Consider the following 25,414-nt stretch of genomic DNA (forward strand, 5'->3'; position numbering starts at 1 on the left):
ACTTGGTGCTGGGTTTGAGATCCCAGACACTCTGTTCCTCAGTCTGCACTTGTGCTTTGGAGTTGAGGTTAGCTTTCACCATCAATGTCTCTTTGATCCAAAGTTCTGATGACTACCACAGTGAGGGATCATTAAAACCATTCACATGTGAACCCCATCCAGAACAGTCCTGTCTTGCCAGGTCCCCTGCAGCTGTGGCTATGGGACACTGTTTTAACCAGATGTGCAGCAAACACCTTACACATTGCACATGCAAATACACCACAGGAATGTATAGCCACCAAGCATACGCTGCCATTTGTTGGAAAATCATCCATTTACAGGGTTCAAAGGGAATCACATGCTGTTGCTGAGTTTGTCACTAAGCACACACTCATAATTGAGGTTCACACAGTCATATCAATCCTGGGATCAGATGCCTGTTCAGTGTCTAACACACATCTAGAAATGCAAATCACCCTTTCAAAAATATTTAGATGAGCATTTGAAATGTCATGACGTTCAAAGCCAATGCTGGAAAGTGGGATTAGTGTTGATTTAACACAGTTTTGGTGTGGCCTCCTCTGTATTGGTTGGTAAGTCTAGGAGCAGGCAGGGCTTGAGTACAGAGCTTCTAGCCTGGAGTTAGGGACACTACCTTCGCTCTAGGGGGAGGGAGAAAGCATTTGTCAACTCCTCTCTAAAGCTCCTGCCTTGGTCCCTCCTAGTTACTGACTCTTCATATCATGTCTGATAGGCAGCCTGGAGGAGAAAGTGCAGATGCTGGAGATCAGAGCTGAAAATGTGTTGCTGGAAAAGCGCAGCAGGTCAGGCAGCATCCAAGGAGCAGGAGATTCGACGTTTCGGGCATAAGCCCTTCTTCAGGAATGATATGCAGCCTGTCCCATGCGGTTCCGAGCTGTACCGCACAGGATGGACAAGACTGCAGTAGTAAGCAAGAGCCAGTATCACCGTCCTCCCTCTGACGCTCAATGGCTCGTGTCACTCACTACCTGCCTGTACCCAGTAAACAGTGACTGGCACCAGGGCCCCAGTTCCTGAGTGGCAGGGTTGGCAGCAAAGGTTGAACACTCAGACGAGAGAATGAACTACCCAAACGCTCATGTTAAGACTGAGAGAAGAAGACAGTGAGTGAATCTTTGGAGTGCCCTGCCCCAGAGATTCAGCCAGGAAGCAAATGCAAGACAGAGATCAATATTATTTCTGGAGACTCGCCACATTTAAAAAAATGGTGGGGGGATGGAAATGTCATGGAGTTGGATGGTCAGCTGCAGTTCCTCGGAATTGATGGGCTGAATGGCCTGCTGCTATTTCTTGTGTTCCTATATGTACACAGGAACATACACTTGGTGTGAAGGTAGTGTCCCTAACTCCGGGCTAGAAGCTCTGTACTCAAGCCCTGCCTGCTCCTAGACTTACCAACCAATACAGAGGAGGCCACACCAAAACCGTGTTAAATCAACACTAATCCCACTTTCCAGCATTTGGCTTTGAACATCAAGTGCTCATCTAAATATTTTTGGAAGGTTTCCCAGCTCAGTTAGCCTCCCAGGGAGTGCATTTGGAATCCCCATCACCATCTGGGGGAGAAAGCATTTGTCAACTCCTCTCTAAAGCTCCTGCCTTGGTCCCTCCTAGTTACTGACACTTCATATCATGTCTGAACAAGTTAATTTTAAAAAAATAATCTGAAATCAGAACTCAGTATGAGGCATTCTTACTGCCATGCGCAATGACCTTGATCTAAATGCATTAATGTCTCATTCTAATTGATGTGAGAGGGTCAGGGGCAGTGGCATCTATTAATACCATCAGTGGCAAGACAACTAGGAGAATGTTATCGACTCGAATGTTTTGCCTGTGGAAGCACAGGGTGAGATTGAGGGCTGCTGGTGATGAACACAAGCGCTACCAGTCACCCCCTGCTCCGAAAGAGGGGGCGGTGATACAGAGTGACGCTGACGATGCGCGTATGACAGTGTTTGGGGGGAGATTGGAGGAGAGGAGAGATTATTTAATGCTTTTGAGGAGTAGGAGGAAGAAGGAGATGGAATCCGGTGTGCTTTTAATCGGAATGCGAAGGCTGTAGAGGTTTGGGAACGTGGATATTGTTGGATTCACAACGGCAGCGTTCAACACTGGGTTTACCTGATCCTCACAAACAAACCTGAGCGAGAGACAGCAAGGACATAGTTCCCCTCTAGACAATCTTCACTCGCTTTCCAAACGGGAGATCATCGTTCATTTAGAGTCTGTGCTCGAATGAAGTTAATTTTCTGCAGCCTCTCCGGATTGCTGTTTATTCTTTTTGGTGGAATGATTTGTATAATTGTTCCCATTTAAAGACTGGGCTTTATTTTTAACACCACTCTCCCTCCAGTTGGCAAACTCCAGCGCTGGATTTTGCTTCCCTTTATAAAGAGCTTTTTTTTTGCATTTCGTTTTTTTTAAAAAAGGATTGGCGTTTGCTGACCTGTCTATCATAACAGTTTTATATGCAATGGTGTATTCACTGCTGGGATAAGAGACTTTTGCAGCTGGAGTGGAGAATGTGAAAGAAGGCGCGCTGGGCTAAGAGCTTGTGAAACCCAGCCATCGCCCCCTCTCACCCAGTGACCCTCCAGAGAGCAGAGCCCGGCTTGGCTGACCCACACAGTGTTTGGGGAGACGGAGTGGTTCCACTGAGCACATTGGAGAGACTATGTTTGGAGATGATGAGGTGGAGTTCTCAGGTATGTGATCCCCATCCACAGGCTGGAAATGTGACCTCCAGCTGCAATACTTCTGATGATCGTGTTGTGTTTGAAGATGGTGCTAAACACCCATTACAATCTCAACTCAGAGTGGTCAATCATGTTGTATTTTCCATACTGTGTGTGGTTCTTTTTTGGGGGGGGGTTGGTGGGAAGGATTGCATTGATTTAGAAATTGAAATCTGAGGTGCATACCTGTTCAGGATTGCCTTAGATGGGATTGGATGACTCTCCTTTTTTCTTCTCTCGAGATGTTATTGGAGAGCAAACCCGCCCGCCGCGGGTTTCAGCTTCAGTTGGTGTCGTGCATGAGGAAGAGAGAGAATAAACAATCTTCAGTGTTTGTTTCTCAGCGTCGCCCAACTCCCCCCGTCAAAGACGCCCAGGCTTTGAATGACGTAATGCTTGTTTGTACAATTGGGATGGTTTCATTTGAAAAGGCGTCAAGTGGGAACCTTTAATCTCAGGGGCACGTCTGCATCTGCAGATGGAACCTCCCCTGGTTGCCTGTAAGGTCACACCTTTGGAATAATACCCTGCTGATTGCAATGATCAGAAAGCAAAGGGCTAATAAAGTGTTAACTTGTGTTTACTATACTGTCCTACATCAAACTTCAAGGGTTCATTGTAGACTGTTTTGTAGGGGGTTCACACTGGGCAACATTATATATTGTCAAGTGCAAATACCCCTGAACCCTTCTCCCCCTCCCCCAGAAACCCTGATTGCAATTAGTTCCAACTTTGTCAACCAGTGATAATCTGTACACAAAGCAGCAGAGTCCTCCTGTAGTGTGGAAGCCTTTCCTGTGCTGGATGTAAGATTGTTTACGGACTCTTCACTCAAGCTGCCTCACTGTAATCTACCAAGACAGGTCTGACCACTATTGTTTAAGTCAACCCTGGGGATATTTCAACCTGATGTAGGTCATTGAACAGCCCCAGTAGCTAATGGAGTTTTTTTGGTTCCTTGCTTCACTCCAGGCAGCTCTGCTTTGTGTGTGCAGTCAGCATAGGAATTCACGCGATAAATATGACAGAAAAGAGGCCATTCAGCCCAATTGGACAATACTAGCATTCATGCTCCATTTAGGTCTCCTGCCATTTTTCTTCAACTAAATCTTACATTATAAGCCTGTATTTCCTTCTCTCTCATCTGTTTGTCCAGATTCCTGTTAGATAGATCTCTACTATTCACTTCAACCATTCCCTGTTGAGTTCCACCTCCTGCCCATTCTCTGGAAGGGACGCCTATAAATTGACATCATCCCACTGCTGGCCCTAATTATTACAGGGGTTAACTTGACTATTCTCAGCCTCACTGCAGGAATTATAGGAGTTTCCTTGTTGTATCGCTGGCTCTGTGAGCAGGAGGATATGAAGTCCCCACAATCTTGGAGCACCAATGGCAATGGATGAGCATAGAACAGGAGCCACACTTCCAGGGGCGGGTTCCCGTGGATGTAAAAATACTTTCAGATTTCCTGAGGCACAAATGCACTGCAGTTTCTAGTGTAGACCAGATGGGCTGAATGACCATCCTGATTGCTGCATCATTCTGTGATGCTTGTCCTTTTCATCAATGTGGTCGGACAGGTCGCTGATTACTACCACCACACATGCGCTGAAATCATGCTCTAGAAGAACCTAGGAACTAAGAGCAGGAGTAGACCATGTGGCCCCATCTGACATTCAATAAGATCATGGCTGATCTTTTCATGGACTCAGATCCACTTACCCTCCCTCTCACCGTATCTCTTAATTCCTTTACTGGTCAAAAAATTATCTATCTTTGCTTTAAAAACATTTACTGAAGAAGCCTGAACTACTTCACTGGGCAGGGAATTCCATACATTAACAACCCTTTGGGTGAAGAAATTCCTTCTCAATTTAGTCCTAAATCAGCTCCCTCTAATTTTGAGGCCTTGCCCTCTTGCCCTAGTTTCACCTGCCAGTGGAAACATCCCTCTCTACATCTATCTTACCTACTCCCTTCATAATTTTATCAGTTTCTATAAAATCCCCCCCCTCATTCTTTGAATTCCAATGAATATGATCCCAGTCTACTCAGTCTCCCCTCATAAGCCAACCCCCTCAACTCCAGAATCAACCTGGTGAACCCCCTCTGCACCCCCTCCAGTGCCAGTATATCCTCTCTCAAGTAAGGATGGCACGGTGGCACAGTGGTTAGCACTGCTGCCTCACAGCGCCTGAGACCCGGGTTCAATTCCCGACTCAGGCGACTGACTGTGTGGAGTTTGCACGTTCTCCCCGTGTCTGCGTGGGTTTGCTCCGGTTTCCTCCCACAGTCCAAAGATGTGCGGGTCAGGTGAATTGGCCATGCTAAATTGCCCTTAGTGTTAGGTAAGGGGTAAATGTAGGGGGGTGGGTGGCGGGTCGGTGTGGACTTGTTGGGCCGAAGGGCCTGTTTTCACACTGTAAGTAATCTAAGGAGAGCAAAACTGCACACACTACTCCAGGAGTGGCCTCAGTGTGAAACCTCTTTGGTGTAGACTTCATTGAAGACTACAACTTCCACAAACCACTCAGTTTTCCACCAGCAATCCCCCCGACCGAATTCTTCTGCCAGAACAGGGGGCTTTGGAATAAATTCTGGAAGAAACTAAGTTGTAATGTTATTGGTAATGTGCAGCTGCCATGTGCCAGGCGCAGTCACGTGTAAGGACCTGCACACACAGACGCTGTACCTTGGCAGCGGGCGCTTTAATACATGGTCTCTCTGCACTCACTGCTGCTTCAGTGGACGTGGCCTCACTCAGTTAGGAACGGAGCCAGGCACAGAGCATGTCCTTTGGCTGCACCTTATAGAACATGACTCTTCACCTTAACTACATCTTGTCAGACATGATCTGTGCGCTGTTAAGTTGATGGATCTCACTGAGACTGTCAATAAATTACTGTTTGCTGTGGTGAAAAATGGGAGCATGTGATATTGTTTTGTGAGCACGACTTCTGTGATTAGGCTGTCATTGTTATAGATTCCTAACAGCTGAGATTTTTTTACTGTTTGATGTGGTCCTTTGCTTTTGGAGGTAAGGGACGTTGCGTGCGATGGGTTTGGAATGGTTTAATTCTCGGTGGATGCAGTGCAGTCAGAGACCTTCTGGTGAAGCTTCTTCAACTCTGCTCCATGAACAACCCTCAGTCCTTTCACTATTATAGAGCAGGATGTACATTTGTATAGCACCTCTCACAGCCTCAGGATGCACAAGTTGCATATTTTTGAAATGTAAGTTTGCAATCTGGCAGTCGGTTTGCAGGGTATCATCTCAGCTGAAAGATGGGACCTCTGACAGTGCAGCACTCCCTCCATAACACACGAGAGCTTCAGCCTAGAGAGGGACAAGGGTAGTTCCCGTGTGCGTTACCAACAGCTCATGACTTAATATTAGTACAGCCTGGCAGTTCACAGTGAGATTAGATTAGATTACTTACAGTGTGGAAACAGGCCCTTTGGCCCAACAAGTCCACACCGACCCACCAAAGCATAACCCACCCAGACCCATTCCCCTACATTTACCCCTTCACCTAACACTACGGGCAATTTACCATGGCCAATTCACCTAACCTGCACATTTTTGGACTGTGGGAGGAAACCGGAGCACCCGGAGGAAACCCACGCAGACACGGGGAGAATGTGCAAACTCCACACAGCCAGTTGCCTGAGGCGGGAATTGAACCCGGTTCTCTGGCGCTGTGAGGCAGCAGTGCTAACCGCTGTGCCACCGTGCTGCCCACTTGATGCTCCTTGCCGTGTGACTAACTGTCCAGGATTGTCCTGGACTCTTGAGGGATTATGGATTAGTCTCCTGGATGTTTCTGCCTGGGTGAGAAGGGTGGTCAAAAAATATTGTTTGTTATTGCAGTGGAGCACTCTATTGATCATGGAAGTATTGGGAGATGGGTGAAGGGGGAAAGATGTTTTGACTGATGACCAAGAATGTAGAGCATGGTGTTGTCATTTTTTTTTAGGTGTGGGGAGTTGAGGGCACAAGTGTGATAGGTGGCAACTAATACGGCAACCTCACCACTGAGTTAACCCAACCCCACCTGATTGCCCACCTGTCAGCTTTTTAAGAGCTGATAGGCTGATCTGGATGTGTCTCTCGTCCTATCATGGCTCCCAACACTGGCGTCCTGTGTTGCTAGAGGTAACTGGCTAAACAGAGGCCGGCACTGAGGTCTGCTTTCAGTCCCATGGGATGGTAAGATATTTTTTCGCTCCTCGTGGGGTGGATATTGCAGCCATCAGAGCTTCGGAGGCAAAGGGCTTTCAGAGGTCACCCCGTTAGGGATGTGATGACCTGATGTTATTATCCAGAGACCCCCATCCTGGTAAAGTTCCGGTGACTTAAGTTCAAATCCCATCCCGGAAGATGGTGGAATCTGAATTCAAGAAAAATCTGGAAAGTCCAATGATGACCATGAAACCGTTGCCGCTAGTCGGAAAAGCTTATCTGGTTCAGAAATGTCCGTTAGCTGAGGATAGGGCCCCTTACCCGGTTTGGCCTATGTGTGACTCCAGACCCACAGCATTCATTCACGGAATGAGCCAGCATTTGTTGCCCAGTGGACAGTTAAGAGTCAACCACATGGCTGTGGGGCTGAATGGCCATTCCCTACCCTAAAGGATATTAGTGATGGGCTTTTCCCGAAAATCATTTAATGAATTCAAATTCCACCATCTGCCGTGGTGGGATTCCAGCCCAGGACCCCAGAACATTACTTGGGTCTCTGGATTAACAGCCCAACATTAACTCCATGAGGCCAGCACCTCCCTGTGGAGACAGTGAGGTTTGCAGCTGCTGGAGATCAGAGTTGAGAGGTTGTTGCTGGAAAAGCACAGCAGGTCAGGCTGCGTCTGAGGAGCAGGAAAATCGACGTTTCAGGCCAGAGCGCTTCATCAGGAAGGGCTGGTGAAGGGCTCCAACCCAAAACGTTAATTTTCCTGCTCCTCGGATGCTGCCTGACCTCTGTGCTTTTCCAGTACCTCCCAGTGATTGACATACCTGCCTTCTGGGATGGACATAAATGGGTTAGATGGTGGCCTAGTCAGCAATGTTCCCAGCCCATGTACACGGTTTTGGTTCCCTCGAGTTTGGGAGAGGTTTTTGATTAGATTAGATTCCCTACAGCATGGAAACAGGCTCTTCAGCCCAACAAGTCCACACTGACCCTCCAAAGAGTAACCCACCTGGACCCATACTTACCCCTGACTAATGCACTTAACACTGTGGGCAATTTAGCAAGGCCAATTCACCTGACCTGCACATCTTTGGATTATGGGAGGAAACGGAGCACCCGGAGGAAACCCACACAGACTGCTACCTGAGGTAGGAATCAAACCCAGTACCCTGGTGCCGTGAGGTAGTAGTGCTAACCACTGAGCCACTGTGTTGCTCCTTTTTTTAAGAAATGGTGGATAATAGATGAAAATAGTCAGAGGTGACTTGGTGGAAGGGGGAGGTGTTTGATTGTGTGCTTTAGCATTGCTGGGTATTTAAAAAATACTTCTAAAAAGACACAAAGTGGAGAGCTCAGGTTTCCGATGGTGCTGTGGTAGAGTCCATATTTTGGAGCTAGGAAACCTGGGTTCAAGATCCACGTGCTCCAGAGGTGTGTTGTAGCATCAGTACGTTGTCTACGTGCACAGCAAAAGACATAGGGCTCTCATGATATTGTCCTTACCTCCAAACTGGGAGGAGCAAGTTCAGGTCCTACAAGCTTAAAAAATGTTTAATGATATTTCTAAACTGGTTGATAGGGACAGTATCTAGAAACAAAATCAAGGCTTGACTGTATTCTTTTCACTGTCCAGGCTTCTCTTGACATTTTCCTAGTCACCATCAGTTCTGAGGAAGGGTCACTTGACCTGAATCGTTAACTCTGATTTCTTTCCACAGATGCTGCCTGACCTGCTGAGCTTTTCCAGCAAGTTTTGTTTTTGTCCCCTCTGGAGTGTTGTTTTCTACTTGCGTTAGATTTTTCTGGATTCCCACTCATTCGTAACAGATAAATAATGCACAATATCACAGACTCAAATTTCACCCATTCTCACGCTGCCTAACCATCCTCTCTACCTAAGTTGCCCTCATCAGCTCAACAATTGATCTCCTTCCCACAGCACTTGACCATCTCTGCCTGTGGTGGTGACTCTAACCCTAAAGTTCACTTCCGTGAACATTTTTAACAGCTACTTGTGACAAATTGGCTGCAGGCCCATCCCAATTGAGCCACAGTCCCTAACCAATACAGAAATTGCTGGGAAAACTCAGCAGATCTGGCAGCATCTGTAGAGAGAGAGCAGAATTTCTTCATCAATTTTTTTTTTGATTCTGGTTTCCACCCTTCACAGTTCTTTAGTGTTGTTTTTGAGCTAAGATCCCTGTCTGTCCAAGTTTATTTGAACTGGGAATGAGGGTGTGTGTGTGGAGAGAGAGAGAGAGAGAGAGAGAGCGAGCGGGGGTGGTTGGAGTTTATTGGCTGTGTGCTGACTAGGTGGTCTCTCTGGCGGCTGTGGCCTTGTCTCTTGTTGAGTCATATTTCTCGAATTTAGGAAATTTATTTCAATCCAACAAATGGCTGCTTGTGTTTACAAGAAATCATGGAAACTAAATGTAATTCAACAGCTAATCTTGTCTTGCTTGAGGTTAATTGTGATATATTCCAACGTTGTAAGAATGCCAGATGTGGGAAATTTTGGAATGAGCCCAACATCTCAGTTTTTTGCTTATGAACCAGATGCTCATATGCTATTTTATTTTCTCCTTTTCCTCTCCTGCAGACCCTGATTCACTTCGGGACCACTGTCCCACAGCCAGAGTCCACTCTCTGGACAATGGCAGTTCCTGATCTCCAAACTAGTTTTCCCCGATGTCTGGGCTACTAGGCTATACCAGTGGTCACTGGGTATGTGCCTTCTATCTGGCATCTAGTACAGCAATGTGGAGGCTTAAAGCCCCACTTTGTTGTCTGAGAAAGGATGTTCTGACAGAAAGGGGTGTACGTGCAGAGGGGGGGGATTGCAACCAAAGTTTACAAAACTGCTTCCTGGGTTGGTAGGACTGATGGATGGATGGGTTAGGATTATGTTCACTGGAGTTTAGAAGAATGTGGGGATCTCATAGAAGCGTGTAAAATTCTAACTGGACTAGACGCAGTAAACACTGGAAGGATGTCCCTGAACCAGAACCAGGGGTCACAGTCTGGGGTAGGTCATTTAGGACCCAGTTGAGGGGAAATGTCTTCCCCCAGAGTGTGGCGAGTCTGTGGAATTCTCTGCCCCAGAAAACGGTTGAAGCCGAAACTTTGAATGTTTGTAAGAAGGAGTTTGATACAGTTCTTAGGGCTAAAGGGATCAAAGGGTACGGGGAGAGACTGGAAACAGAGCACTGAACTGGAAGATCAGCCATGATCATATAGAATGGGGCAACAGGCTCAAAGGGCCAAATGGCCTATTCCCACTCGTGTTTTCAATGTTTCGATCTCATCCTTCCTTTCCCCCTCTCCCATGCCTGCCTCCAATGCTGAGGTCAGCAAATTGGAACAGGATTAGATATCTAGTCATTTAACCAAATCTAACTATATTATCAAAAGTCACGCAACACCAAGTTATAGTCCAACAGGTATATTTGAAATCACGAACAAAATTGCACTTCAACTACCCAGGTACCCAACTGGATAATGTACAGTGTGAAAGACATAAGGACACCAAGTTCTTGAATTGCATTCAGGAGAGAGTTTATAGCCATCATCTAGCTATCCCAAGGAGATTATGTACAATTTTAGATTTGGTTTGAGGAAATTAATCTGGGCAGGTGGATGAAGTGGCAGTGAGTGACCGGTTGGAAATAATGATCATAACGTTATGTCATGAAGGTGCCAGTGTTGGACGAGGTCAGAAGTCACATGACACCAGGTTATCGTCCAGCAGGTTGATTTGAAATCAACAAGCTTCCAAAGCAGTGCTCCTTGTCAGGTGAAGGGACAAAGTCATACTGAAAATTTATGATTTCAAATAAACCTGTTGGATTGTAACCTGGTGTTGTGTGACTTCTGAGAATATAGTTAGATTTATTGTGGAAGGGAATGGACCAGGAATAAAAGTTCTGAATTGGAGAAAGACAAACTTCACAAAGCTGAGAGGTGATCTGGGCAAAGGCGAACTGGGTGTAGCTTCTGGAAGGGAAGTCAGTGACAATTCAATAGGAAGAATGCAAAAGCGAGATTGTACTGGCACAGTGTTCCTGCAAAGACGAAAGATGGGAGTTCTGAGTCCAGGGTTATCCAGAAGAGTACAAGGTAAGATAAAGCAGAAAAATAGAGTGTATGGCAATCTCAACGAAGTGATTATTTGCGGAAGCTTAGAGATCCATAGAAAGGGTAGGGTAAATAGGCAAAGTCTTTTCCCTGTGGTCGGGGAGTCCAGAACTAGAAGGCATAGGTTTAGGGTGAGAGGGGAAAGATATAAAAGAGACCTAAGGAGCAGCTTTTTCACGCAGAGGGTGGTACGTGTATGGAATGGGCTGCCAGAGGATGTGGTGGAGGCTGGTACAATTGCAACATTTAAGAGGCATTTGGATGGGTATATGAATAGGAAGGGTTTAGAGGGATATGGGCTGGGTGCTGGCAGGTGGGACTAGATTGGGTTGGGATATCTGGTCGGCATGGACGGGTTAGACCGAAGGGTCTGTTAGCATACTGTAGATCTCTGTGACTCTATGACTGTATGTCTACGGGTCCCTGAAGGTGACAGGACAGGTAGATAAGAAGGTAAAGAAGATATAGGGGATGCTTTTCTTAATTGGTGACAGACTGATTCCAAGAATCAGGATGTATGCAGGAACTATACAAGATAATGCTTAGGCCACAGCTGGAGTTATGTGTACAGTGCTGACCACATTACAGGAAAGACATAATTGCTCTAGAGAGAGTACAGAGGAAATTACAGCATTGTTGACAAGGACTGAAAATTGCAATCGTGAAGGCAGATTGGAAAGTTGTTTTCCTTAGAATAGAGGAGGCTGAGGGGTGATTTAAATGATGTGTCTAAACTCATGAGGGGCTATGTTAGAGTGAGGAGGGAAGACCTGTTTCCATAGCAGATAATTCAGTTACCAGGGGAAACAGATTGAAGGTGATTGATAGAGAATTAGATGGGACATTTTAACTCCAGAAGTGGTAGATGTTCGGAATTTGCTACCCAGTTTGGTGCTTGATGTGAATCAGAAAATAAATTTCATCTGCCCCTGTACCACCGAAACCTACAAGGCTATAGATCAAGTGCTGGAAAGTGGCATTAGAGTGGCTAGTTTATTCATGGTGGGCTGAATGGCCTTTGTCCTGATGAAAGGCTTTTGCCCGAGACGTTGATTTTCCTGCTCCTCGGATGCTGCCTGACCTGCTGTGCTTTTCCTGCACCACTCTGATCTAAACCCTGTCAGTGCCGCAGTGTTTCTGTGGTTCTGCATCCCTTGCTGCAGGGGACTTCAATACTGAGGCACGGAGTGGAGCCTCTGTGCCAGGACAGTTCCGACTGAGCGAGCTGGATATTTGTTGAAATTCCATCGGGGAACAATCATAATGACAGCAAGAAATCGGAGGAGAAAGCGATTTGCATGATCATTACCCTGAGTTAGAAATGCTGTGTCTTTGCTTTTCTCTCTGTGCCTCATCAGCCAAACTATTAACTGTGTCATAATCATTTGTCCCTTGCAAGTCCCAGTAGATTAGGGCGGCACGGTGGCTCAGTAGTTGGTGCTGCTACTTTCCAGTGCTGGGTTCGATTCCTGCCTTGGGCGACTGTCTGTGTGGTGTTGGCACGTTCTCCCATGTCTGCGTGGGTTTGCTCCAGGTGCTCCAGTTTCCTCACACAGTCCAAAGGTGTGCAGGTTAGGTGGGTTGGCCATGGGAAAAGCAGGATTGAGGTGGTGAGTCTGGGTGAGATGCTCTTTACAGGGTTGGTGTGGACTTAATGGGCCAAATGGCCTGCTTCTACACTGTAAAGATTGGTTTGTTGACCACTCCTCAGTTGAAAGGTTTGAACTGGTTGCAGTGTCCAGTTTGATGAAGTAGCAATGATTGGGGATCCGATCCCTGTTATTGGAGTCTGCTTGTTGTAGGGTTCAGCTCTTCATGTAAGACATGGCTACCAAAAACCAGATCTTTCTAATCATCCTCTCTAGACATTTTATAACACATCTCTGGAGTGGGTATGACTTGTAACTAAGCCTTCTGACTCAGAGTCAGGGACACTACCATTGCTTCCTCAGAGCCCTTAGCAGCTGCCTCATAACCGTTCTATAAGTTCCCCAGGCCTCTTGCTCTTCCTGTGCAAGTGAGATCAAATTTAGTTTAACTTCTGTACAGATTCAGACCCTGGCAGAGATGCACATCCTAGTTAAAATGAATTCTGATTCAACTCATTCATTCTGTGACTGGACTTCAAATTGTTATTGTTTTGCCAAACCCCTACTTCAATGATGGATATTGATGCAACCACTGTAGAAAGTTTTCAAAGTTAAACAGGGCTGTGATCGAGTGAGCTGTAACCCTACACTTAACAATAATAATTCCCATTCAGACAGCACTGTTAATGTGGTGGACCATCCCAAGTTGCTGCAAAGGAGAACTAGGTGACACCAAGTTGAGATGGGTCTTAAAGAGTTTTGTTGTTCCAAATTAGAGACAAAATAATCTGCAGTCCTGAAGAAGATTAATATGTCAAAACAATTTATTCACAATTATATTGATGAATTGGGGTTGGGGACCACGTGTAGTGTGTCAACGTTTGCAGATGGCACTAAGATGAGTGTGCACAGGACTGTGAAACTTCACAGAGGAACATAGATAGTTTGAGTGAGCAAAGGCCTGGCAGATGGAATACAATGTAGATAAATGTGAAGTCATCCATTTTGGTAGGAATAGCAGTAAAAAGAATTATTATTTGAATGGTAAAAAGTTGCAGCATGCTGCTATACAGGGGGACTTGAGTGTCCTTGTGCAAGAATCGCAGAGGGTTGGTCTGCAGGTACAACAGGTAATTAAGGAGGCAAATGGAATTTTGTCCATCATTGCTAAAGGGATTGGATTTAAAAACAGAGAGGTTATGTTACAGCAGTACACAGTGCTGGTGAGACCACACCTGGAGTACTGTGTACAGTTTTGCTCTCCTTACTTGAGAGAGGATGTACTGGCACTGGAGGGGGTGCAGAGGAGGGTCACCAGGTTGATTCTGGAGTTGAAGGGGTTGGCTTACTAGGAGAGATTGAGTAGATTGGCATTATATTCATTGAAATTTTGAAGAACGAGGGGAGAAACTGATAAAACTATGAAGAGAATAGATAAGATAGTAGTAGAGAGGATGTTTTCACTGGCAGCTGAGACTAGGACAAGACGGCATAGCCTCAAGTTTAGAAGCAGCAGTTTTAGGACTGAGTTGAGAAGGAACTTCTTCACCCAGAGGGTTGTGAACCTGTGGAATTCCCTGTCCAGTGAAGGAGTTGACGCTACTTCAGTAAACGTTTTTAAAGCTAGGCTAGATTTTTCTTGGAACAATAAAGGAATTAAGGGATATGGTGAGAGGGTGGGTAAGTGGAGCTGAGTCTATGAAAGGATCAGAGGAGAAAGTGAGGACTTATGCCTGAAGAAGGGCTTATGCCCGAAACGTCGATTCTCCTGCTCTTTGGATGCTGCCTGACCTGCTGCGCTTTTCCAGCAACACATTTTCATCGTCTATGAAAAGCTCAGCCATGGTCTTGAATGGCAGAGCAGGCTTGAGGGGCCAGACGGCCTCCTCCTGCTCCTCGTTCTCATGTTCTTATGTTCTGAAATGCCGACTTCTCCACCACCTGATGACGCCTGCCTTGCTGTGTTCTTCCAGCCTCCTGCTTGTCTACCTTGTTGTGCCAAATGGCAAGCTAAACTTTTAATGCACTGAGGAGCTTTTTGACTGTCAAATGTTAATTTATCAAAGATAGGAATCATCTCAGCCTGGAACAGTAACCCAGGAGTTTTTAGCTTTTAATTGTATTTGCAGTAATCTTGTGTTGTAAGGGTTTAGAGCTGACTCTGAGGTGTACCAATAGAATGTTGCTCACGTGGGAGCTGGCTAATTAATGCTCAGTAATCCGGTATCCTGTTACTACTTTACGTCAATTGGAGAGAATGCTAATCTCCAAACATTAACAGCCAACCTCCCACTTTAGACCAACCTCTGGATGTATTTTAATGTCTCATGGTTGGGATTCAAGGTTCGACTTGGGCACGATGCAAAAGGGGATGGTTTCCATGGTGATCCTTCATTCCCTTCAGGAAGTGAAACTGTAAAGCTGTTTCCCTGATGAACAGGCCCATTCGGAACAGGTTCATTGCAGGTTGTGAGGGAAAAATGAACCAAACTAATGAAATCAGTGGAGTCGCAACCTTTATCATGTCCAAATGCTGGAGTGTCCATCACCCTGAGCTCTGACTGACAGGAGAGATGAAGGAAGCCATGGAGTTCGATGTGAGATTGTGTCTGAAATTACTGATTTGTCACGGTTCAGTGTGAGGGGTCCTTGCCTTCAAGTGACTTATTTTTATACTTTCCACCTTATTGGGTTTTTTTTAAAAAAACACAACCCGTACATTTAATGATTAAATGTTGTCCAATATTTATTTCTCAACTGACGCCCCTAAAGCTGTTTGGTCACGATCATACTGCGGTTTGTGAAAGCTTGTTGGGTGCTAATTGGTGTCACAATTCTTCACTTATAAAAATGATTGCATTTTTAAAATAGTTTGCTGTCTGGAAAGGGATATCCTGTGGTTGTGAAAGGTGCTATAGAAATGCCAATCCTTTTCTAAATTGCGCCATTGCAGATCAAGCAAACTCCAACATTGGAGCGCAGAGGCCAGTTAATTGCCCGAAACGTCCTTTCTCCTGCTGCTCGGATGCTGCCTGACTGGCTGTGCTTTTCCAGCACCACACTCTCGATAATTAGTTGGCCCCCTTAGTGTTGCTGCCTCTTCACCCTGTGCCGAGGGGCTCCAGGTCTAATCAGGTTCTGGTGCCACTCGAGTTGAGTGGCTCAGTTTAATGCGCACACTTTAAAAATTTATTCGTTTGTAGGCATCACTGGGCAGCCAGCTTTTATTACCTGTCCCTAGTTGCCCCTTTGAGAAGGTGGGGGTGAGTTGCCTTCTTGAACCGCTGCAGTCCACCTGCTGTGGGTTGACCCACACTGCCCTCAGGAAGGGAATTCCAGGATTTTGACCCAGCGACAGTGAAGGAATGGCGATATATTCCAAGTCAGAATTATGAGTGGCTTGAAGGGGAACTTGCAGGGGTGGTGTTCCCATGTTTCTGCTGCCCTTGTCCTTCTAGATGGAAGTGGTCGTGGGTTTGGAAGGTGCTGTCTGAGGATCTTTGATGAATTTCTGCAGTGCATCTTGTAGATGGTACACACTGCTCCTACTGAGCATCAGTGGTGGAGGGTGTGGATGTTTGTGGGTGGGGTGTCAATTAAGTGGGCTGCTTTATACTGGATGGTGTCAAGCTTCTTGAGTGTTGTTGGAGCTGCCCCCATCCAGGGAAGTGGGGAGCATTCCATCACACTCCTGACTTGTGCCTTGTAGATGGTGAATAGGCCTTGGGGAGTCAGGAGGTGAGTTACTCACCACAGTATTCCTCACCTCTGACCTGCTCTAGTAGCCACTGTGTTTGTGTGGTGAGTCCAGTTGAGTTTAGCAGCTTACTCTGAATTCTGGGTCGAGTGTTTTGTTCAGCAACAGGTACACTGTCCCAAGTAAGACCGTAAGACATAGGAGCCGAAGTAGGCAATTCAGCCCATTGAGTCTGCTCCACCATTCAGTGAGATGATGGCTGATCTGATCACTTCCGGTAGCCTTGGGAAGCAGAGCTTAAACACTGGACTCAGGTACTGTCCCTAATACTAAGCTCTGGGATCAGCCAAACGATGGGCTGTATATCCATGTTCTTAGGCTGTTCTGGGAGCAGTAGCACTGTGTCCAGTTCTTGAACATTTCTGGATGTTTGGCTAGCTGGTTTTTTAGACATTGTACCTGTACTGGTCCTGTACTGGTCCTGGACTGGTATTGTGTTGGTACTGTGCTTATACTGTAGCACTTTAACTGGACACAATGTGACTTACTACCCCTACCCCTCCTCAGGACTCCTTCAGTACATCTCCTGAACTTAGCACCTTGAAGGACAAACACCCTCTTCCCTCCAGCCCCATCCCAACTGAACACCCTCCCCCCATGCAACCCAACACCCAATCCTCTCCACCTCAACCCCAACCCAACAGCCCCACCCCAACCCACCATCCCCCTCCTCTCCACCCCACCCTAATCCAACACATCCTTCCCCTCCAACCTCACCCCAATCCAACACACCCCTCCCCCCACCCCCACCCCTCTTCCCTCTACCCTCCCACTGTCAACCCAATGCCCCCACTCCTCCATCCCCCCTCCCCAATCCAACACAACCCTCCCATCCACCCCACCTCAACCTATTACCCCTCTCCCCTCCATCTCCACCCCCAATCCGCCAACCCACCCCCCCTTCCCCTCCGCCCCACCCCAATCCAATACACCCATCCCCTACACCCCCAACCTAATACCTCCCTCCACCTGCACCACAATCCAACACCGCCATCCCATTCACCCCCAGCCCAATCCAACAGCCCTTCCCCTCCATCACAACTCCCATTCAACAACACCCTCCCCTCTATCCCCACCCCAATCCAACACACCCCTCCCCTCCACCCCAATCCCAATCCAACACACCCCTCCCCTCCACCTCAATCCCAATCCAACACACCCATCCCCTCCACCCCAATCCCAATCCAACACACCCCTCCCCTCCACCCCAATCCCAATCCAATACACCCCTCCCCTCCACTCCAATCCCAATCCAACAGACCCGTCCCCTCCACCCCAATCCAACACACCCCTCCCCTCCACTCCTGCTCCAAACCAACACCCCCTATCCCCTCACCCCCAACCCTCCAGACATACTGCAATCCCTCTCACCCTTCCTCCTGACTCAACACGTCCCGTTGTATAAAATAAATCAAGTCTGGGTGATAAAAGTTCCTGATGCTATCTGTTTTGTGTGTGTGTTTTTTTTTCTTCAGCTTTGTTCAGCATGGTTTGTTTTTTATCCATTATTTCAGTACGTGCGCAGTGTACTTTTTTTTAAAACTCCGCTCTATCGAGTTGAATAAATAAGTTTGCAATGGAGATGACTCAGATCCTGCCCATCCACAGCCTGTCACGGCGTCTGAGTCATTGCCTCAGTTGTGTCTGGACTGACACTGCTCATATTAGCTCAGATTCACTGCGCTATTGTCCCTGAGCATGGTTGGTGCTGCTGTGTCCACCCTCAGTGGGTAAACGCTCAGCTCTGGGCCTTGGTCACTCCACTCCAGCCTCAGAACATCTCTCCCTCCCACATCCCCAGCTCTCTATATTCCTCCAATCCTGGTCTCTTGAGCTAACTCCTTGGAAGTTGTACTTTCAGGTGTTTTTCTTCATCATTATTTGCCCCTGGGGCTTGTGCATCACTGGCTGGGGCAACATTTATTGCCCATCCCTAATTGCCCCTTGAAAGGGTGGTAGTGAGCTGCCTTCTTGAACCGCTGCAGTCCTTGTGACGTAGGGATACCCATGCTGACATTACAGAGGGAGTTCCAGGATTTTAACCCAGCAACAGTGAAGGAACGGCGCCATATTTCCAAGTGGATGGTGAATGGCTTGGAGGGGAACTTGTGGATGGTGGTGTTCCCAAGTATCTGCTGCCCTTGCCCTTCTTGTCTTGTGGGTGGCCTCGTAGCTCGGCAGTTAGCACTGCTGCCTCACAGCGCCAAGGACCCAGGTTCAAGTCCAGCCTTGAGTGAATGTGTGGAGTTTGCTCATTCTTCCCGTGTCTGCATGGGTTTCCTCCCACAATCCAAAGATGGTGGGATTGGCCATAGGAAATGCAGGGTTACAGTGTTAGGGTAAGGGTTGGGTCTGAATGAGATGCACAATGCATAAATATTCCAGCGTAATACAGATCCTTGTGTACTCGATGTTGCGCCAACCTGTGGAACCAATCTAACCTACACTATTTCATTTTCATCCATATGTTTATCCAATGACCATTTAAATGCCCTTAAAGTTGGTGAGTCTACTACTGTTGCAGGCAGCGTGTTCCATGCCCCTACTACTCTCTGAGTAAAGACACTACCTCTGACATCTGTCCTCTCTATGACTCTATATCTATCATCCCTCAATGTAAAGCTAGCCATCGCCATCCGAGGAAAAAGATTCTCAATAGAACATTCAGAAAGTTGGTGGGGCAAATGGCATGCTTCCATACTTTAAGGATTCTGGATGGAAGTGGTTGTGGGTTTGAAAGGTACTGTCTAATGAGCCTTGGTGATTTTGAGCAGTACATCTGGTAGATCGTACACACTGCTGCTACTGAGTGTCAGTGGTCGGGGTGTGAAGGTAATGAATGTGGCACCTATCAAGTGGGCTGCTTTTCCCTGGATAGTGTTGGGTTTAGCCTTGAGTGTCGTTGAAGCTCTCGTCTTCCAGTCAGTCCTGGATTTAAACCCTGTGCAATTATTTCCCATTTAATGTTGCCAATCCTTGAGGAATAACCTTGAGTCTTCAGGAGGGAAGGACCTAATGTCCAGGGCAGAGTGGCCAAGCAGAAAATTTACTCGGATGTTGGAAGAAAAAAATGTTGAGGATGGGGACGCAAAAGGTCAGGGACTGAAAGTCCAATAGACAAAGAGTCTATTCAACTTCCAATTCGTATGGGAAGGTGGGACGATCCAAAGATAGACATTTCCAACAACCATTGGGAGGAGATTGGGGTCAGGGTAATTGGAGACAAGAAGTCACCTGATGAAGGTTCCCGAAATATGGCCAACTAGACTTGGGAACCATACTTCCACTATAAATGGGCATCTCCCTTTTGCTCTCTGCCACCGTCCATCATTAATATGATTAGATTACCTACAGTGTGGAAACAGGCCCTTCGGCCCAACCAATCCACACCGATCCTCCAAAGAGTAACCCACCCAGACCCATTTCCCTCTGACTAATGCATCTAACACAATGGGTAATTTAGGAGAAAGTGAAGACTGCAGATGCTGGAGATCAGAGCTGAAAAATGTGTTGCTGGAAAAGCGCAGCAGGTCAGGCAGCATCCAAGGAGCAGGAGAATCGACGTTTCAGGCATAAGCCATTCTTCAGGAATTCTCCTCTGCCCTTGAACCCCGCCCCTCCAATCGCCACCAGGACAGAACCCCACTGGTCCTCACCTACCACCCCACCAACCTCCAGATACATCGTATCATCCTTCGTCATTTCCGCCACCTCCAAACAGACCCCACTACCAGGGAAATATTTCCCTCCCATCCATTTATATCTTGGGCGACCGACTTAACACGGACATTCACTATAAACTGACCGACTCCCACAGCTACCTAGATTACACCTCCTCCCACCCTGCCCCCTGTAAAAACGCCATCCCATATTCCCAATTCCTTCGCCTCCGCTCCCAGGAGGACCGATTCCAATACCGAACAACCCAGATGACCTCCTTCTTCAAAGACCACAATTTCCCCACAGACGATGTTGACAATGCTCTCCACCGCATCTCCTCCACTTCCCGCTCCTCTGCCCTTGAACCCCGCCCCTCCAATCGCCACCAGGACAGAACCCCACTGGTTCTCACCTACCACCCCACCAACCTCCAGATACATCATATCATCCTTCGTCATTTCCGCCACCTCCAAACAGACCCCACCACCAAGGGTATATTTTCCTATGGGCAATTCACCTAACCTGCACATTTTTGGACTGTGGGAGGAAACCAGAGCACCCGGAGGAAACCCACGCAGACACAGGGAGAATGTGCAAACTCCACACAGACAGTCACCTGAGGCTGGAATGAACCTGGGTCCCTGGTGGTGTGAGGCAGCAATGCTAACCACTGAGCCACCGTGCCGCCCTATGTCACTATCTGAAGTAATTGGGGAACAAAGATGGACAAATGCAGTTGATCCACATGATCGAACTGATTGGGATGCACAGGCTCAGGGGGTTGAGTAGCCAATCCCTCTGCCTATTCCCCATTCAAACATGTCTCTCTAACACAGCTCCAGGCTCAATGACTCACTTGTACATGTGGTGACTGTGGGAGACAAATAGTCTGGCAAGATCCCACAAATCTTGCTGCTGTGCCAACCAAGATCACATGACCAAAGTGGGGCATGAGATGGAACTTTATGAATCACAACCAACGGCAAAGCAACTCCAAACCTTTCTTTGGTTTGTTGAAATCAAAACGTAGTATGTTGGGGCAAAACCGTATTCGTTTCCAGGGGTACAGTTCCTCAACTCCTTGGGTTTTGTTACTCCCTCCTGCTGTCTGAATGGTTTGGGAATCTGAACTTGTGTTCCACCCCCGCCCCCAACCCCTTCAGTTTGCCGCTGGGTGGAATTTTCCATTCTCGTCGGGTACCTCACTCGCTGTCATGTTGAGAAAGCTGGGTGGTTTTGTTTTGTGGTTGGGGAGCAGGGATCATGGTGACATTGGAGCAGGGATATCAGGCATTAGGGAAACGAGGTGGCTATGAAACGTCTGCTCCCTCTCTCTGGGCAGTGAGGAGGGGTGTGGAACAAGGGAGTCTCCTCAGAACAACAGAGCTGAAAATGTGTTGCTGGTTAAAGCGCAGCAGGTCAGGCAGCATCTAAGGAACAGGAAATTCGACGTTTCGGGCAAAAGCCCTTCATTAGCAACACATTTTCAGCTCTGATCTCCAGCATCCACTCCTCAGAACAACAGCCTACCCATGCTGCTTTGCAAGTCATGGTGGACAACAGCCTACCCATGCTGCTTTGCAAGTCATGATGGCCAACTCTTTGTGTCAGACGTCTTTTAATTTGTTGCAGGACTGACCAATGAGGAGTGATTGACTAGATTAGGATTGTTTTCGCTGGAGTTCAGACAAATGAGGGGGGAATCTCACAGAGACTCATAAAACTCCAACAGGACTAGACCAGGTAGATGCAGGGAGGATGTTCCTGATGGTGGATGCGTCCAGAACCAGACATCACAGTCTGAGGATTCGAGGTGGACCATTTAGGACAGAGATGAGGCGACATTTCTTCACACAAAGAGTAGAATTCATTACCATAGGAGGTAGTTGACGCCAAAACATTGAATGTATTTGGTGGGCAGCACAATGGCACAGTGGTTAGCACTGCTGCCTCACAGCGCCAGAGACCCAGGTTCATTTCCCACCTCAGGCGACTGACTGTGTGGAGTTTGCACGTTCTCCCCGTGTCTGCGTGGGTTTCCTCCGGGTGCTCCAGTTTCCTCCCACAATCCAAAGATGTGCGGGTCAGGTGAATTGGCCGTGCTAAATTGCCCGTAGTGTTAGGTAAGGGGTAAATGTAGGGGTATAGGTGGGTTGCGCTTCGGCGGGTCAGTGTGGACTTGTTGGGCCGAAGGGCCTGTTTCCACAGTGTAAGTAAGCTAATCTAATCAAGAGATGGCTAGATACAGCACCTGGGGCAAATGGGATCAAAGGTTACAGGGAGAAAGCAGGATTCGGCTGTTGAATTGGAAGATCTGCCATGATCATGATAAAGTGCAGAGCAGACTCGAAGGGCCAAATGGCCTCCTCCTGCTCCTATGTTTCTATCTGGGTATCGCTGGCTAAGCCAACATCCCTAATTACCCAGAGGGCAACCACATTGCTGTGGGTCAGGAGTCACATGTAGGCCAGATCAGGTAAGGATGGCAGATTCCCTTTCCTGAAGGACATGAGTGAACCAGATGAGGTTAACCCCAACAAATTCATAACAGTTTTACTGTCATCAATAAACTCTTAACTCCAGAGATTTTAAAATTCAAATTCCACAACCTGACGCAGCAGGATTCGATCCAGGGTCCCCAGAACATCACCCAGGGTCTCTAATTTAATAATCTGATGATAAAGCACTAGATTATCTCCTGTGACAATCATGTTCCTTAAGATTGGCCATTCATTGACCACACAAGGGTCTCATTTAGTTGTGATGGAGGCGGGGAGCACAGCAGGTAAAGGTTGGGCCTTGGCTGCCCAGAGAATAACTTGGGAGGATGGAGGTGGGAAAGCGAGAAGAGAGGGAAGCCTGCATTCAGCCCAACTCAAGGCCCACGGCCTCGAGGAGTAGAGGATTCCCCTCCCATCCCCTCATCTCCCTCAGTGAGACTTTCCTTGTTCAACGCAGTTTGCCTTCTGTCCATCAGGTGGAGCCATTGTCTCACTCCCTTGGCAGTCAACCCCATCGCAACATTGAAAGCAAAACTCCGCAGATGTCAGAAACCTGAAATAAAAAGAGGAAAGTACCAGAGAAACTCAGCAGGTCTGGTGACATCCACAGAGCGAGAACCTATTATTCACCTGAAATATTAATGCTGTTTCCCTCCATGGGAAATGCTGTGTTCCTCCAACATTTTCTGTTCGTTCTACAACAAATCTCATCGCCTCACTCTCCTTCCTTCCAGCAACAAGTTGCATTTATGTAGTGCCGTCAACATAGTGCAACACTCCAAGATGCCGCGTCTAAATAACAGGAAACCTTTAAGCCCCTTGAATCTTGTCTGTAATTTATCCTGGCTGTTGTGTGATCTAACTTTATACCTCCATTTGACCAATAACAAGTTACAAAAATACCAAAATTCTGAGACCCCAGGCCAGGAAACAGAAAGATTACTCAAGGGGTGGGAGTGCTGACTTCAACCGGATGAGATCCAATAATTGTTCTGATTGAGGCTATGAACAGATTAAAGCCATTTTATTTCAATTTCTGATCCACGGGTAAGAATGGAATAATTTGTGGAGTTAAAACTCTGCTCCCTGTCTCCTAGCTCACATCAAACCCAACTCTGCCGTGTTTGCTGATCTTCATTAGTTTGTGGTCTACTGATGGCTCAGATCTACATAGCATTATCTCTAGGTTCACACCTCTCCTCTGTAAGCTGCTTCAGTCCCACTACCCTGCAGAATCTCTGCCCCCCTCCAGCACTCACATTTCCTTTATATACCCATTCCACTCTCTGTGACCAGTTAAGCCCCTATATTCTGGAATCCGGCTCTTTCTCTCTCCTCTGCCTCCCCTGTTTAAAATGCTCTTTATAGCCTACCAGTTTGAACAAGTATTTGGTGGCAGTACTGGTCATTCCAAGACCATGTTTGACCAATCTGTGCCAGTACAGATATTAAGCTGAGACCCTGTCCACCACCTCAAGTCAATATAAAAGATCAAATTGAGTTATTACAAAGAAAGTGCTGAAAGTGTGTTGCTGGTTAAAGCGCAGCAGGTCAGGTAGCATCCAAGGAGCAGGAGAGTCACCGTTTCGGGCCTGAGCCAGCCCTTCATCAGGAATGAGGAAAGTGTGTCCAGCAGGCTAAGGTAAAAGGTAGGGAGGAGGGACTTGGGAGAGGGGCGATAGGTGGAAGGAGGTTAAGGTGAGGGTGATAGGCTGGAGTGGGGGTGGGGGCGGAGAGTTCAGGAAGAAGATTGCAGGTTAGGAAGGCGGTGCTGAGTTCGAGGGATTTGACTGAGACAAGGTGGGGGGAGGGGAAATGAGGAAACTGGAGAAATCTGAGTTCATCCCTTGTGGTTGGAGGGTTCCTAGGCGGAAGATGAGGCGCTCTTCCTCCAGCCGTCGTGTTGCTATGGTCTGGCGATGGAGGAGTCCAAGGACCTGCATGTCCTTGGTGGAGTGGGAGGGGGAGTTGAAGCGTTGAGCCACGGGGTGGTTGGGTTGGTTGGTTCGGGTGTCCCAGAGGTGTTCCCTGAAATGTACCACAAGTAGGCGGCCTGTCTCCCCAATGTAGAGGAGGCCACATTGGGTGCAGCGGATGCAGTAAATGATGTTTGTGGAGGTGCATGTGAATTTGTGGCGGATATGGAAGGATCCTTTGGGGCCTTGGAGGGAAGTGAGGGGGGAGGTGTGGGCGCAAGTTACAAAGAAAGGCTGGGGAGTTATCCCCTTGCGTCCTGGACAATATTTATCCCTCAAACAATATGACTGAAACCAAACCATTTGACCATTCTCACTTTGTGGTTTGTGGGAACTTGCTATGTACAAATTGGCTGCTGCATTGCAGCTGACAATTGTGGGTTAGCAGATGCTGGAATCCAAAGTAGACAAACAGGAGGCTGGAAGAACACAGCAATCCAGGCAGCGTCGGGAGGTGGAGAGGTTGACGTTTCGGGTACAACCCTTCTTCAGTAGTAGAAGCACTGGAGAAACTCAGCAGGTCCAGTGACATCTGTGGAGAGAGAACCTGCTGCTCACTTGAAATATTAATGCTGTTTCCCTGCACAGATTCTTCCAGGCCTCCTGTTGTGTCTAAAACTGTGACCCTTTAAAAGGTAAAGTCACCGTGGTCTAATGAGGATCATTGGTCGCTCTCTCCTTCGAGAGGGGTGACTGGCAGCTTAGCCCAAGGGTCACCCACCAAAGATCTCTGACCAAACCTTTCCTTGGTAAGTGTCATCCTTGTTCATGAGATGCTCTCAAAGGGCAAGTTGACCGTTTTATCACGTCTGCAGCACCTCCACGCCATCATGTTCCATGG

The 25,414-nt window shown here is 47.4% G+C and overlaps 1 protein-coding gene across 1 annotated transcript in view; it reads left to right on the forward strand.

Annotated features, from left to right (window-relative positions):
• The first annotated feature begins 2,000 nt into the window (after positions 1-2,000).
• The window catches only part of LOC132825901 (ral guanine nucleotide dissociation stimulator-like), a 191,023-nt gene continuing 167,609 nt past the window's right edge, over positions 2,001-25,414 (forward strand). The window contains exon 1 of the mRNA XM_060841522.1: positions 2,001-2,732. Coding sequence (XP_060697505.1) covers positions 2,712-2,732 — 21 coding nt within the window. The 5' untranslated portion in view covers positions 2,001-2,711. The remainder of the gene's footprint in view (positions 2,733-25,414) is intronic.

Source organism: Hemiscyllium ocellatum, chromosome 21, assembly GCF_020745735.1.
Source record: "Hemiscyllium ocellatum isolate sHemOce1 chromosome 21, sHemOce1.pat.X.cur, whole genome shotgun sequence".
In the NCBI taxonomy this organism is placed as follows: Eukaryota; Metazoa; Chordata; class Chondrichthyes; order Orectolobiformes; family Hemiscylliidae; genus Hemiscyllium; species Hemiscyllium ocellatum.